The sequence below is a fragment of the Symphalangus syndactylus genome, chromosome 10, assembly GCF_028878055.3.
Source record: "Symphalangus syndactylus isolate Jambi chromosome 10, NHGRI_mSymSyn1-v2.1_pri, whole genome shotgun sequence".
Taxonomy (NCBI): domain Eukaryota; kingdom Metazoa; phylum Chordata; class Mammalia; order Primates; family Hylobatidae; genus Symphalangus; species Symphalangus syndactylus.
Genome location: NC_072432.2, coordinates 16,753,747 through 16,769,531, shown reverse-complemented (window position 1 = coordinate 16,769,531; position 15,785 = coordinate 16,753,747). Strand labels below are relative to the sequence as shown.

Sequence of the window (15,785 nt, the reverse complement as noted above, 5' to 3'; positions counted from 1 at the left end):
CTGGAGCTGTGTGGTGTGTGAGCCCGTAAGGGGAGGTGCCGCTAGAGTGGACAGTGTCTCTGAAGGGGAAAGGCCTGTTCTGGGACTTGTCGGTGCAGAGAGCTCTGCTGGAAGAGCTGTACTTTCTGATCAGACCTTGCCTACAGTTCCCCAGGGAACCCAGGGAGCTAAGTGGACACCTGCTGGGAGAAGGTGAGCGGCCAGGCCAGCAGAGGCCAGTTCTGCTGCCCTGCCTGTAGGTGTGGCTGCTCCGATTCACCTGCGGCCCGGCCTAGTGCTCACAGCGCGTGGATCCTGAGCACATCATTTTATGTGTATTGGCTTAGTTGATCCTCATGACAACCCCACGTGTTAGGTATTATTTTGACCCTCCTTGTGCTAATGAGGAAATTCAGGCACAGAGTTTCCCTGGGTAATCAGTGGTAGGGCTGGCATTCACATTGAGGCAGTCTGGCTTCCCAGAGAATGCACCTGAGAACTTTCTATACATGGCCCAGCAGCTTCATGAGAGAAGGATCCTCCAGTGTCTCACAACTGGGGATTCTTATGTGCGGCTTCAGCTGTAAGTGACCAGTTGGAGAACACTGTGTGTGTGTAGTTTGTATTAAAACACCCTCCTGATGCAGGCACCTGGAAGCTGGTGCCAGGGTGCTTTGCTGACCAGTAGAGACAGGTTACAAGACATGGAGTATTCCTCAGAAAGCAGCTCCTGCCCGGCAGGTGACTTCCAGCTGCCTTGACCTGTTACTCTGTGCTGGTCTCCCATCATGCAGCCCCTGGTTAGGGAGACATGGGGGACTCTGGAATCAGGGCTGCACACCAACAGGGGAAGATGTTGATCTTATTCCTCCTTCCCCAACTAACTCAGCGCCCTCCTACCCATGACGCCCTCGGCTGTGTGCTCTTTACAGAAGGGGTGTGTTCTAGCTGGGTGCCTGACTGGCAAGGGAGGACGGTGAAGGGCGCCCCACACGCAGGCAGCTCTTCAGCGCCTGTGCCCAGGTCTTGTGGACCATGGGTCTCCCAGTGTTAAGCGCTCCCCACGGGGCTGCGCGGCACCAGCAGGTGTACCCTCTTCAGGCCCTTGGCTTTGGCTGCCTTTTCCTGCTTGGCCCTTTCTCTGCTCCCTCACTTTCATTAGAAGCTTCTTTTTTTGTGAGAAGTTTATGAGTAGGAGGTTTGTGGTGGGAGAAAGCAGAGAATGGAAGAATAATTCTGGATTATCTGTGGGTTTTCACTAGCTACTCTTTCTGTCCCTCATTACCAGGGATGAATAAGATTTGCTTCATAAAGGATCAGGATGCTTGTGCCATTTTGCAAATAGAGGTTAAGGAGTTTTTCTCAGAATCAAACATTAAGCTAGAAAAACAAATCCAACATAAAACCCTGAAGCAAAAAAGGAATCCAACAGAAAATGCCATTCTGTTCAAACTTACGGCCTGTAGGAAAAATTTCAAAAATATTCCTTCAAAGGGCCAAGCAGCAGGCCTCCCGTTTAAGCGCTGCAACTGTTATAGGATGTCTCTGTCTCACACACCGCTTTGAAACATTACCCTTCTCATCCTGCATGATCAAATGCCTTCTCTTGCTGACTCTCATTCTGCCGTCCTGAATAGGGCGGCTATTGTTCTCCAGCAGGGCATGCTTTCGGTGTCACATCATTCTGGCAAAGTATTGACACAAGCCAGCATTATTCCTGGATCTGCCTTTCTCTTTGGTCCCCTTTCTTCTGGGCCTAAAGAGATCACATCCAGAAAGGCAGTTGGGTTTTCTAGGTTGGGGAGGACTCTGGGTGCTTCCTAGTGGGCTTTTTGGCCATGAAGGGACTGCTCTGTTCTGCCACCCACGGTGTGCGGGTAGAGACTCGCCGTGGTCACGAGGCAGGGGATGGATTTCCAGAGGTCTCTTGGCTAAAATGCACTCCGGAGAACTTTTGTTTCCAAAGTCAATTTATTGAATATTAAGTCATAAAGCCAGTGATATAATTTTAATGAAAAATATCCTGTATCACTTAAGACTTAAAAGAACAAAAATACCCCTTAGAAACACTGCTTTGAAAAATAATCACATTAACTTTACACACAACAGAGTCCTTTCTTAAGCTTTATTTAAGAAATCGAGTACTATATAGTTCAATATATATAAGACACATCCAGTATTGTGTTCCTGATAGCAAGTGCATAGATTTTGTTAAGATATCATTTTCACTCAATAGAAACGTTTCATGGTCACATGAAGATAATATTCCCAGTGATTTGCCCAAGCATGAGAGGAGAAAACAGAACACAGCAAAAATAGTGAACTACAACAGAGATGAAAAACAACAACAGCAAATTAGCAGAACAGTCGATTCCTGATAAGTGAATAAGCTGATTGTTTGGTCACAATGTTTTATTCACTTATCAGGAACGATTCACAGTACATTAATGTTCACTGTGTGTCCTAGCCTGCCAGCTAAGAGTCCGAGCCCATCGGCTGCGTGCAACTGCTGTGGGCTGGGCAGTGTGTGTGGCTTCCATCAGCAAGGCGGATGTTGATGGTGCTGCGGTATCCCAAGGTGGTCCATGCATGGCACACGGATTCACCTTGCTCACACTGCAGCGGTGTCATACCGACTCAAAAATATGGGTATGAATTTAAGCAGGGACCAACTTTACAGTCATAACTGCTTAAAGGAACTAGCATTTTCATCCCCTTCTTTGGAGAATTATTTGTTGCTTTAAAAAAGCAACAAAAACTGGCTTTGTCTTTCTCTTCCTTTGCTTAGCATGAGTATTTTGTCTTGTGCCAAAATGGTGGATCTGTGTACTTATAGATTTGAAAAATAAACACTTGCACCTTGGAAATGATAATTTAATCACCCCCCATGCCTCCCAACATCCCCCTCCCACCTCCCTAATAAAAAGAAATCACGCCCTTAGCCATCCTTTCCCACTAATGTAGGCAGTGTTTTCAGAGGAGACTGCCGAAGGCTATGAGGAGACTGAAAGCAGAAGTGGTGGCAGGAAGCGAGCTCCATCCGTGCAGGCTGGAGCTGGTGGCATCACTATCACTGAGGCAGCCAGCCCCGGGGAGGGAGCCTCCCTTCCTCCACCTCGCCAGGCCCCTCTGTTGTTGAGCAGACTAGAAAATACAATCTCGGGCCAGAGGGGCTGCTGTAACGAGAGGGTGAAGATCCTGAGCACCTACTGGGAGAGATTTCACTGGCACCCAGAGGAAGGCTGCCAGGTGCTGGGTGGCCTGAGTCAGAGCTTGTGCGTCTGAAAATACTGGAAGGAGAGATAAGACAGAGGGAGCAAACATCGACGGAATCTTGTAAGAGCACTTTAAGAGCAATCAGATTCCTGAGCAGAGGCAGAACAGGGCCTGCGGCTTCAGTCTTTGAGGGCAGAGAAGGAACAGTTTTTGATAACTGGCCTTGGGGTGACAGTGGGCACGAGACTTAGGTTCATCCAGGAGGGAGTGTGTGGATGCGTGTGGCGTTATTAGCTTTTGTTTGGAAAAGGACAGTAAACTATGAAGACGACTTGAGTGTGAGAAACTTAACTTTACCTCCCCCTGCCTCCACCGGACTGAGTACAGCTTCCATTTGAGCCCTTGGAAATACTTCTTTTCTCTTCCGTTAGTGTTAATAATTAAAGCTGCTCCTGGATTCAATTAGCTTGTAGAAATAAATAATTTAAATGACTTTTCTATACATATCTTTTGATTGATGGCAACAAATAGACTTAAGTTTAACCCTTTTCACCAGCTAAGTTGATTTTTCTTCTCTGGAGAACTCACCTCTTTTAGAAAGGTGATTAGTGTCTAAGAAGAGGTGGACTGTAATGATGCAGGTTTGGCCTCGTGGGTGTGGAGAGGAAATCCCCACAGCAGTTTGGAATGTATGTTCAGAAGAACTGCGTGGATAGACTCATGAGGGAGGGGAGAGAAGGGGGAAATTAACCTGTGTGGTCAAAAGACCGTAAAACACCTTGGCAAATCCAACCCCAAAGGCAGTTACTGAGGTGAACCTTAGGAAAAATGTGTATAAATCTTGGAAGCAGGAGTTCAAGTGGGCAGTTGTACATAAATCAAAGGTGGCTGGTGTGCAGTTTCCTCTTTCCCAAATCAGATATTCACTTAAGTGGAATCGACTGTATCTTTTTACACAACATAGAGAAAAAAACAGATACGTGAAACAGTGAGGTGTGCAGATGTATCACCAACATATAATGACTACCAACAATACAACACGCAGAGAGAGAAACAAGTATTAGGAAAATGGTTTAATATTGGAGACAGAAGCAAAAAACTGCATCACACAATAACATATATTACAAAAATAAGTTTGACTGTTTCAACTACACGGTTATGTTCACAATGAGGACAGAAGAATCAGAAAAAACTTTGATCTAAACAGCAAAAAAGCAAACCCTAAAGTTTTAACTAATACATTTATCCACTTAAAGTGACTGAATACTTCTAAATCTAATTACCTTATTGTGTAACTGCACAATACAGAATAAAAAGTGAAACTTACCGCTGTTATTTTAAGACAAAATTCTAATGCTAGATATAAGCAAAGGGAAAAAAGAAATCAAGCCAAAGTTTTTAATTCTCAAAAGAAAAGCAACTTTCTTTCTTTCAACCCGAAATCAAACTTGAAATCAGTCATTGTCAGGGGCCCACCAGAGCAAGCCACAAAAATTTCCATTTTTTTTTAATCTCCAGTATAAAAAGTTCCACTGGTACAAAATGCATAAGTACAATCAGTTGTAGAAATAGGAAAGCCTGCGTATTTTTTTTTGGCTCAAATTCCATCAAACAACAAAATCCAAATGCATCAATAAAACAAACAATACTCAAATGGTCTTACAGTTTCCACTAGGTTGCATTAACTTTGGCTTTTCTCAGACAATATTTAAAAACTATTTTGTAATTCTAAACAAAGTGATTATTAATCTACAAACATCAATTCTCACAGCACAAAAAAAACAAATACATTTTTTTGTATGACATTATTCAAAAAGGTAATGAAACTACAGGTTTTTTTAAAATTTTATTTTTTTTAATTAGCACTTAAGATAATAAAAACAAACAGTAAAATGATTCCAGAGTAGCACAAGCCAACTATAACCCCTATGGTGAAAGAAAGATGAACTCGTTACGCCTTTGAGGACTGCCATTGTATCACAATTCTCTAATTTAGATTAAAAATGACTATTCTCTACACTTGATTAAAAAAAGCGGTTTACCTGTGTTTTCTTCTGGCACAGGCCCTTTGCACCCTTGCAGCTTTTTCCTTTTGATATTAAAAGATAAAAGTGGATAGAAGGACAGTTTGTGGAAGGTTATTTTTTGGAGAAGGGCAAAAAAGGACTTTCCCCCTCATGTCCTCTCTTGGTGACTTGTGAAGAAGAAACACTCGATTCAGAGGGCATGTCCTGAGCCTCCTGTCCCCTACCCTCAGTGTTTCCTCTGGGGGAGATGCATGCAGGTGGGTTGAGAGGGACATGGGGAGGGGAGTCGGCTTCAGTAAAGAAATCAAAGTTGTTTTTCGTTGAGATTTAGGTAATTGATAAGAAGTTTCAGAATGAAATGGTCTTAGAAATTCAAGTGGTGGGCTCTGTGTTTCCACGTATGTGTCGAGACACACCGTGTTCTGAGAGAGAGACAGGTGCAATAACTGTTGTTATTAAGCTGATTGCTGCAGGAAGTACAAAATAGCCCTCAGAGGATGAAGGAAGGCCCCAGCAGTAGTAAACACATGTGAGGATAATACAAATCATGTCATTGTAAATGCATGTGCTATAAGAAGGAAACGTTTGTGTTGCTTTTTGTTTTTTTTTTTTTGCATCAGTAGAGGCTAGTCCTTTCCATCCCAGGGCTATCCCATCCACACACACTGATCCTAACAGGGTGCTGAGCGGGGAAGGGGAGCTGAGGCCAAGAAGCTTCCAGGGCATGCCGAAGAGGAAGGCTGGAGCTTGTGTTGGGGCTGTAGGCGTGACATTAGGATTTGTCAAGACAGCAAGGTACCTGTTCATAGAAAGTCATATGGCACTTTAAAAAGTGGCGGCAGGAACTGGTGCTAGGTATTTGGTCAGTAAATTGTGATAAAGAACTGAGCTTTACTGAGATGAAATGTATTCAATTAAAAAACCACAAAGGCTGGAAAAGGGCTATGGGCTTCTAACTCCAGATACCTGGTATATTCAGAGGTACCTACCGGGGTCGGAGATGCCCCGGCATATGGCTGATTAGAAATACTATTTAGGAGTATTTCAGAAACAGAAACAAAACCCCTCAAGAGACTATCCTGCCACAAAATTGTTTTACTGCAAGGTATATGAAAATATTCCAGACTATAGCACTAACGTGATCTCAAAAGCACACAGGATTGTTAGGTGCTCAATCTACCTCCGTTTTCCCTCAGGGTTTATCCAATTACTCGTTAAAAACTGAAGAAGGAATTCTAGTAGCACATTAGGAATTCTTTTCCCAAAAATGAGAAATAATCAAAAGTAGTGTAGGATTTTTTTCCCTTTAGATTGGCCTCGTGGAATTGTTTTCTTTTGGATCTTAACCAAAGAACAAAGTAGTCAAACCGAAACAACTTAGAGGATAGATGCAGGGAAAAAAATCTAAATTGGAAACACCCCAAAACAAACTCACTCAAATCATGACAGTATAAAAAGTCATCAACATTCCAGATAGCTCTGGGTAGAAAGGGTTAAAAGTTCAAAACTTTCTCACCTTAGAGGTTTCCACAGATTATGAAGAAAATACATGGTGAGGTTGCCTTCACAGCACTGATGTGCGGAGTGGTTAAAAAAGTGGGACATGGGCACTTATACAATGTCTTACAAAAAACATCAGAGAGAAATAACAAACAATAACAATTTCAGGCAACAAGACCACAGGATAGCAAGTTAACAAACTTTTTAACCTTTTTTTGTTTTGTTTTTTTTTTAAATATTAGGGATTTATACAAAACACATAATAAAATACCCATGTTATCAAATTACTTCTCACAAGAAACACACTGAAGCTCTAGGAAGGAAGTACCTTTGGAATTTGGCACTATATATTTTCACTTTTTTTCTTTAAAAGAAAAAAAACAGATCACATTTTGCTGAACACAAACACATCTAAATAGTCCACAATTAAAAAAAATGACATCAATGCTTCACAAGCCAACACAAAACTTATTCTGGAATAGGTTTTTTTTTTTTCCCTCACATGAAATTTTTTTAAGCAAACAACTTTTTTTTGAAATTCTTTTTTTTTGTATTAAGTAAACCAATTCTAAACTTGTCTTATCAACAAAGAACATTAAGACTCATGATGAAACCACAACTTAATTCACAGAAGCACCAACATAACACAGTTTACAGTAACCTTTCTCCTGTACATTGAAACAGTATAAAATATAGGTAATTTCATGTGCATTAAACCATGGATTGTCTAACTGTGAGTTCAGCAAAAGGTGACACAAATAGGTAGCATTTGCCCCAAAACAGGGTAAATATTTTTCTTATACTAATCTACAAAAAGTGGTTCTATATATATATCTTAATGAGAAAGTGAGCCACCTAAAATGGCCTTATCAAAAAACTTTACACTGCCTGAAAAATGTAAAAACTATTACAGACCTCTAGAGACTTAAAATCAGACAGTTTTTTTCTCAAACTGTTTTTGGAAGTAGTCTGTTAGAAACCAACATTCTGTGTCCCTGGACACATATTGCTATTGTTACCAGTGACCGGGAAGAATGCCAATCCCTGTATAATACTTTCAAGTCTGTTTTAGGAAAAGAAAAAAAATAAGAAAGAAACGTTTTTGCCACAGGTTTTTTCTATAATGAATTTGTCTAATAATAAATTTCAGTCTTGCATGAATGCAGCAATGTTTTTCACATTGACTTCCCAGAATTCATAGCTAGATGAGGTCACATGCAAATTTCAAAGGTCAAACTAGATCAAAGGTCAGTAGGAGAACCAAATATGATGTGAGGTCAGAAAGACATCAGAAACAATGACGGGACGATGAAACTTTTTTTTGAGACGCCACAGGGACATGCTAGGCAAACGATGAACTAACGGGCATGAAGATGTCTAGGGAAAAAACAAGGAAGAGTAAAAAGTTACACAGAATCTATGCAGCAGCAACAAAATCACTTTTAAGGGTGCAGGAGAAAAACTAATGCAAATCTTGGGTCATTAGGGAGTCTCCGAGCCATTCACATAATTTGCATTTCTTACACTCTTTATCCACAGCACAATGAAACCCCAAGAGAATCCATCTGGAGAGAGTGAAAGGGGATGGATTCCGGGTGTTTTGGGGTGAGGGACAGGGGGAGAAGGTCCAGTTTCAACAAATGTGACATATGGGGAAAGTCAGACGACTGAACTGTAAACTAGATAATGGAAGTTACAAACAAAATAATCAGACATACAAACAACGAGAGGATAAAGCATGAACTTTAGGTCTAGGGTTCAACGGTGAAAAAAAGCCCATTCCTAGAACAATTCCTCTAGAGACTACTTCAGAAGGTTCTAGCTAGACAGAGAACTGCTCTTTAGGTACCCAATAAGTTAACAATAGGCAATAAATAACTTCCATTATTTCTGAGGCAGTAAAAATTTTGTATAAAAATAGAAATGCTTTTTTACAAATAAAATTTACAGGCCTGTGGCTTTCTTTTTTATTTATGTATTTATGTATTTATTTATTATTATTAAATTTATCTTTCAAGAAACATCAAGTATTTTCACTCATTTTTATTTTTTAAACCCTGTAGCTTTAAGAAACAGATCTCTAAATCTTTTTGTACATTAATCCTTTCTAAAAACTAAAATAAACTAAAATAAAACAATAACAAAATAGACAACCAGTGTAATAATTTGACCAATAAATGTCATGTTTCTTTGAACCCTAAAATAAAATCCTACTTAGTAAAACAAGCCGATGTAGTGGAAAGACGTGTGGTTGGAGTAAGTGCTTCTCCTGGCTTCTCCCTCTCCTAGGCCACCACGTTAACCTCTAAGCACCGGGCCCTCCCTCCGGGGTCGGGCGCCAGGCAAGGAGGGGTGAATTCTCCAGGCAGTGCTCTCGGGGCACCAGTGGTTTCAGAGTTAGAATTGCACATTAGCGTTTGTTTGCCTCTTAAATTCTCAAGATGCCGTTTATTTGTGTATATGCTTCTCTTTAAAAAAGCAAAAATGAAAAAAATTTAAAAAAAAGGTAAAAGGAGATTCAAATTGCAAAACAAAGGAGAATACAGTGGCACAACTGGAGGAGGAATTTACTCAATAGAAACAAGGTAGCCCAAGTTTTAATTATGGCAAACTGGGTAGGGGAAGTGGGTGGGGACATGGAGGCCTTACTGTAAAAATAACCGTCTCTCTTGGTGAAAGTTGGCAATGTGGTCCTCCTCTGCCTTCCCTGTTGAGACAGGCTGGCTCGTGGGACTTACCCTAAGAAAGCTAAAATGAGAGCAGGGAGCCTCTGGGGTTAGGATCAGTAAGGTTTGCTGTCGTTTTTGGAACGCTTCAGCTGCACCTTCAAGCGTTTCATGCCGATCTGGAAGCCATTCATAGCCTGGATAGCAGCTTGTGCAGAGACTGGATTGTCGTAGCTAACAAAACCTGGAAAATACCGAGAGAGGGAGTCAGCCTGGAGAGGAAGCCCAGCAGAAAACAGAAAAGGGGGCTGGGGCTCTGGGGAGGGCTGAAGAGCCAGCATGAGGCGCCAGCCCCATGGGCCCAGCACAGCTCTGCAGAACTGATCGTGAGTCCACCGTGAGTGGATGATGGGGCGTGCCCACTGAGCAGCTGGCTGGACTGGAAATGTGGCGGCATGGAGCACACACCCCTCCCCACACACGGAAACCTCAGACTCAACTGTTTGTTTGGCTGAATTCAGTTCCACTTACTGAGCTCGCTCAAATCATTGTTTCAAGTCCTTTAATATCTCTCCAAAAGAACCCCAGGTCCATACATGCTACTTATACAAGCAGTGGTGTAAATATTCCAGGGCTGTGGGGGCCCCTAGGGGCTCACGTGTCCCAGCCAGGTGAGGCCAACCGGCAGGCTCGGGAAGGGAAGGGCTGGAGAACAGCAGATACTGCCAAGCCCCGGCCTCTCACTCTAGCTCTCCATGGTCTGTCACACACAGCCTACACCTGTTTAGCTGGAGGATGGGTCAATTAGCGAATAAACTCTAGAATAACTCATACTTGATTTTTACCCATTTGGAGTTAATACCAAGGAGACTAGGGAAGTGCTGGGCCTTTCTCCTTATCTCACTTTCCATTTCCAAAGCTCCAGTAAATTTAGCAGAAAGGAAATTGCTCCCTGGCATCTCCCAAAGTCTGGGGGATACATACTCAATGGCTTAGTATCTGAAGAGAATTCATCTGAAGAGAATTCCCCATCTCTTACTCTCTAGCAACGACCTCCACCAAGAACAGCACGGAGGGCATGGTTTTGAAAAAGAACTGCAAAGACCCAGTGACAAGAGGATCTCGGTCCCGAAAAAGAACTGCAAAGACCCAGTGACAAGAGGATCTCGGTCCCAGAGTCTGTTCCAGCACTGGGGGAGGCGGCAGCAGAGGTACAGCAAGGCTGTAAAGGGTACTGATCTGAGTGGTGACAGGAAGCTATTGTCCTGATTTACATTTAGGTCTAAACGTGAGCTGTTTGGAAGGTTCTATACTAGAAGGTTCTATACTAACTAGAGGAGGAAGAAGAGGACATGACTTTTCTGCCCAGTTCTCGGCTGATGAAAATGGGTATGCAGCATAACATTGGGCAGCTTTTCAGAGGTAGGCTAGATTGCAAAGTGGCTGTTTACATTTTTATTAAGTCTCATTCCCAATAAATGTGATCTGGGATCCAAGATTTGTGCTCTGACTTTCCTTTCCCTCTGGGTCTTTATCAAGGAACAGCAAGATAGTTACAGAATGGAAATGGACAAAGGTGAGATGGATAACAAAACCTGGCCAAGAACTAGGAAGGAACGGGGCACTACCTTATGACTGGCAGCCCTAAGAAATGCGGCTGGCTCACCGAGCAACCTGGGTGCTATAGTGTTTCACAGAACTGGAAACCAGTCCATCATGCTCAAGAATTGTCTGCTGACACTAACAGCTATGGTTTACATCAGTATGAGCACATGGTTAAGGTTGGAGGCTAATAAACAATCTGTTTTCAAGGAAGTAAATATTTTCTCAAATCAAATCATGAAGCAGAATTCCCTTCCAAATAAACCTAGAATATTGTTTAGCTATGAAAAACACAAAAGTCAGCCTGAAAGCCTTGTAAATCATATAGGGAAGCCTCTCTAAAGTAGGCTGTTGCTCAAACACACACCCCACCCATAATGATTTAATTCGCATATCCTTCTCTACTGAACTGTCACAGAGGGGTTTATACAGTTGCCACAGCAGCCGCCGAATGGGTTCCGACTGACAGCCTTGCCGCTAGGGTAACGTGGTGACTGTAAGCGGCTGACATGCGGAGTCCTTTAACCATGCCTTCAGACCTTCCTGGGTGATAGCACAAATTAGACGTTAGGATAAGAGTTTTAGAAGCCAAAACATTCTCTTTGGACTGGTTACTCATTACCAGCCAGAGTTAAGTTTGAGAACCACCCTCCCTTTGCTACTTTCCTTTACAGCACACAATTCTGTGTGTTTCCTCCAGCCCTTACCTAACTACCTGGGTTTTATGCTGTTACTATTTCCCACCGGCATGAATTATTAAATTGCAGGAGTGATTAAAGCAAATACTCTAACTCAAACTGGGCCCTGAGCTTGCCAAGTAATATATACTCTGAACATCCTGGCCTGTAAACTGCTTTGGGGGCCAATAGGGTTTGAAAAATGAAATAAGGAATATATTTAATGAATGCTATTGTCCTGGTGTAAAACATCAGTCCACTCTGTGAGCATCCCTTACTCCCTAAGGGAGCAAAAAACACCCACAGGAGGCGGAGTCCAGGCTGCTTGAGGAAAGGGGGCATGGCAGCTGAGGCTCTGATAACAGCTGCACGCCCCTGGACTCCGCATTCATTCCCACTCCCCGATGGTGGCCTTCAGATCCCATCATGCGGTGCGCTATGTAACCGTGAGATCTGTCAGCTGCTCATCCCGGGCACGTGGAGCTGCGATGACGCAGCAGCCTGAACACATGGGTGTGTTGGTGCTGATGAACGGGTGTCTGTCTGTGAAAGTGTCTTTGTGTGCGTGTACGTCAAGGCCAATAAGCCCCCAATATGGTGTTGCCCACAACCACGGTGTCTGAATTGTACTAAACCCGGAGGGCTAAGGAATTAGTGGGAAAGATTAGCTAAATGTGGTTAGATTCCTTAATACTATAGTATAGAAGATTACTTAATGTATGGGCATTGACTTTAATTTCCCAGAGCCTTCCTTTCTTTGCCCAAATCTGCTTACAAGGATCCAGAAAATCAGAGCCCAGCACAACGTGGGGAAGGCCCTATCCTGGCTGAAATTGTCTCACATTTTCCTTCCCACGACTCTTCACTTGGGAACCTACTACAATATTCTAGCTTAGTTTCTTTTGCATACCAAAGCACTTGCTCAGATTGGTCTGTTTGTCAATGAAGACTTTAGCAGAGATAACATTTCCAAAAGGCATGAACATCTGCAGAATGTCCTGGTCTCCAAATTCCTGTGGAAGGTGGTAAATAAAGAGGTTTGCCCCCTCTGGACCTAAGGAGGAAAAAAAAAAGTCAGAGTAAGGTATCCCTTGAGTCTTAGTTTCCAAAGTCCCTTCTTAGGAATACTTTAACAACAGGTAGGCTAAGCATTTAGCTTTCTCCCCTACAAAGAACAAACAAACAGATGGATAAATGTCAAGTGCTGGAGTGCCTTTCAGGAAAGCAATCATCCTTCAGATTTTCCTGATTTCCAAAGATGCTGGTTACGAATGGCTTCCTTTCCACTGACAGTCTTCTGTGAGTCACAGGTACTACTGCCCCTTGGCATGCATTTCAGTCACCTCTTCATGGGGCTGAAGGTGACAGTGGGCAGAATGGGGACAGATAATCTTGGCATGGGTTTTTCTTGGGTGGCCATATTTTCTCAGGTACGGACAGGCTCTGAGAAGGAAAAAAGGGTGCTCTGTGCATTCTAAGAAAATTGTAACAATTGAGAATAATGGATGTAGCAGTAATGCTGCTGAGATTTCTCGATCATCTGCCTAGTTTTCCAGCCAGTTTTGATTTGCCAAATCTCTTAACACAGTCTAATAATCATCTTTATTAGAAATGACTGGCAATGAGTCAAGGCAAGGAAAGAAGGTAGCCTGAGTCTCATGACTTTGAGAGGAATGACTCTCCTGGGCGTTAGCCTTGGAGATGAGTGCAGTGGACGTAGAAGCTGGGCAAAGACCGAGGAAGCCAAGCTCTGCCTGTCCACCTATCCTTTCCCAGTAAACACAGGCAGCAAGGGCAGGATGGAGATCTTGGCCCCACTGGCTGGAGAGGTGCGTGCTCCTTGGCTCCCCTCGCTTTTCCTCTCCTGACTCTCCCCCACCCATATGAGCACCATTTGAAAGTTAGTTAAAAGCAGCACAAAAGGGCATAAATATGGGCTGAGGGAGATGAGGGCTGGCTGTTTCTTGGGCGTTCCAGGCATGGAGTCTTCCAAGGAGGGGCGCTCACAGAACTGGTGAGGCGACTTCTGCAGCGGGTCAGGAATCCTCACCTGGCCTTCACAGGAGAGGAACAGGCCTGCCTGCCCAACTAGGCAACCCCAGGGGATAGCTGCACTGGGGTCCCTAGATGTGGGAAGGGTGTCTGTGTGGCGTGAAGAAAACTAAAATGAGGATAAAAAGAACTTTGTAAAAATGTCAAACCAAGCTTCTTCCCCTGCCTCCACAAAATACATCACAAGAAAGTATCCTAATGATTGGGACTTTACACAAAGAAAACTTCTTGAGGCAAACTATGGAAGCCACAGAGATGAAGTCTTCCGATTTCTCATTTAAAAGTGTGTCTTCATGACTACTGTAACTTTCCATATTGCTGCCCATTTCCTTGGATATATCCGTATTCTAGGGCATGGGAAGGAGTCTATTTTAAAGGGACGCAATTGCAGGGGGGCCTTGGGTCCCCAGATGTTTTCTGGTTTTAAGGGAATCAAAATTGAACATGAAAAGATGCAAAACCTAAAACACTGGAAAGGGATGTTCTGAGCGCTGCTGTGTGTGCGCATCCTGGGTGATATGTCTGATGATCAGATTTGGTGCTACCAGCTTTCATGTTCCTACTGCACAAAAGATCCAAATGCACAAATGAGAGTTATTGGGCCCCAGTTTGAACTGTGAAGTACATCTCACCTCCTGAAGCCGGGGAGAAAATACAGTTTCAATGCACATGACAGATGACTGGGTATGCCTGAGTAATCCTAGCTTTCTAGAATGTTGCTCATGCTGAATTTGTCTATGCCCAACAGAGAGACCAAGGAAACAGACCAGTAAACACACACAAGTAGGTTTTGTCCTTTTGCTCCTGATATTCCCAAGAAAAAATGTCAGCAGCATCTCTTGACATAGATCCCCCAATTTTTCCATTACCAAGAAACAGTTTGGTTTTGTATATGCCCCGAGTTTTTAATATTAAAATGAAAAAAAAAAAAAAAGATTTCATATGGAAAACCTCCCTTGTACGCAACTAAGGTGGCTGAGATGAAGAGGAAAAAACAAAACACCTTTTTAAAAAATGGGATTCTACCTGTGTGTCATCTCTCTTCCTCTAGAAGTGGGAAACACCTGTTTACAAGTCACCCCTTCATCAGATTTCTCCCGGTGCACGTTACTGTCACTTGTTAGACTCTCTGTTACACTCACTACTGGTCCTGGCTGTTGGGGCGTTCATGTTTTCTCTCTCTCACAGGGCACTTGATCTGGCATAAAGAACTGGGGACGTTTGTAGGAACAAAGCTGTATGAGTCCACCAGCGTCCCCATTCCTCACGGGACTCGCCTCCTGCAGGTAATAGACAGAGGCGGGCCGTCAGAGGCTCACTTCCTGTCTGGGGAAAAAACACACCAGGTCTGGCAACCTCGGACAGAACTGTGGAGTAGAAAATCTGGAATTCATTATCATTATTATTATTATTATTTTTGCTCTGCCTGGCATCATTTGCTTTTAAAATTGTTTTATTTAAACTAATATGAAGATGGTTTAAATTTCTTAAGCACATATTAACTGGGTGAGAAAGGGATCAGAAGAGAGGTATGACAAGGTAGGAGATGATTCCAAAGAAAAACTGAACAAATCAAAGACCCGAAAGCATGCTACTGAAAACCCACACTCTTAAATCAGGAGTGGGCAATGGTTATTTTGGGCAATTTTGTCTTAATCTCAGAAGGGGAATTACTGTGCTAAGCAGTAACCCCTCAAACTCCAGGCCAGGAAGTTCAGGGCAGTGGGCTCAGGTGAAACCTCAGAATCATGTTGTTTCAGGGCCCAGACTTCATCCCTAAACTGCTCTATGCTTTACTGGAAGGCCCTGCTCTGTAATGGAGAGGTGACTACCATGTGGGGAACTGGCCTTCTGGCCTCTGTGTGATGATATCATCATCCTACAAGGCCCTGCTCTCTGCCCTCATTTGTCACCATGGTACTCAGACCACAGAGAAAAGGAACACACTCGGGCCTTTCTTTGGGAAGACAAGTGATGTTTATGATGTAGGGTCTCTTTCACAAGCCTGGGGAACCAGTTGTCTAAACATCTGTGCATGTTTCAAAAGCCTACCACAATAGTCACAG

The 15,785-nt window shown here is 43.1% G+C and overlaps 1 protein-coding gene across 26 annotated transcripts in view; it reads right to left on the bottom strand.

The window, feature by feature from the left end:
- Window positions 1-2,090: 2,090 nt before the first annotated feature.
- CELF2 (CUGBP Elav-like family member 2) overlaps window positions 2,091-15,785 on the bottom strand; it is an 868,560-nt gene continuing 854,865 nt past the window's right edge. For 23 of the 26 annotated variants that reach the window (XM_063611064.1, XM_055296484.2, XM_055296488.2 and 20 more), the window contains 3 exons: window positions 12,578-12,721; window positions 9,461-9,632; window positions 2,091-8,099 (listed from right to left, as the gene is read on the bottom strand). In XM_063611064.1, the coding sequence (XP_063467134.1) occupies window positions 9,505-9,632; window positions 12,578-12,721 (272 nt within the window). In that variant the 3' untranslated portion in view covers window positions 2,091-8,099; window positions 9,461-9,504. Of the gene's footprint in view, window positions 9,633-12,577; window positions 12,722-15,785 lie in introns of all 26 variants that reach the window. The other 3 variants (XM_055296483.2, XM_055296480.2, XM_055296481.2) reach the window with 1 other exon arrangement.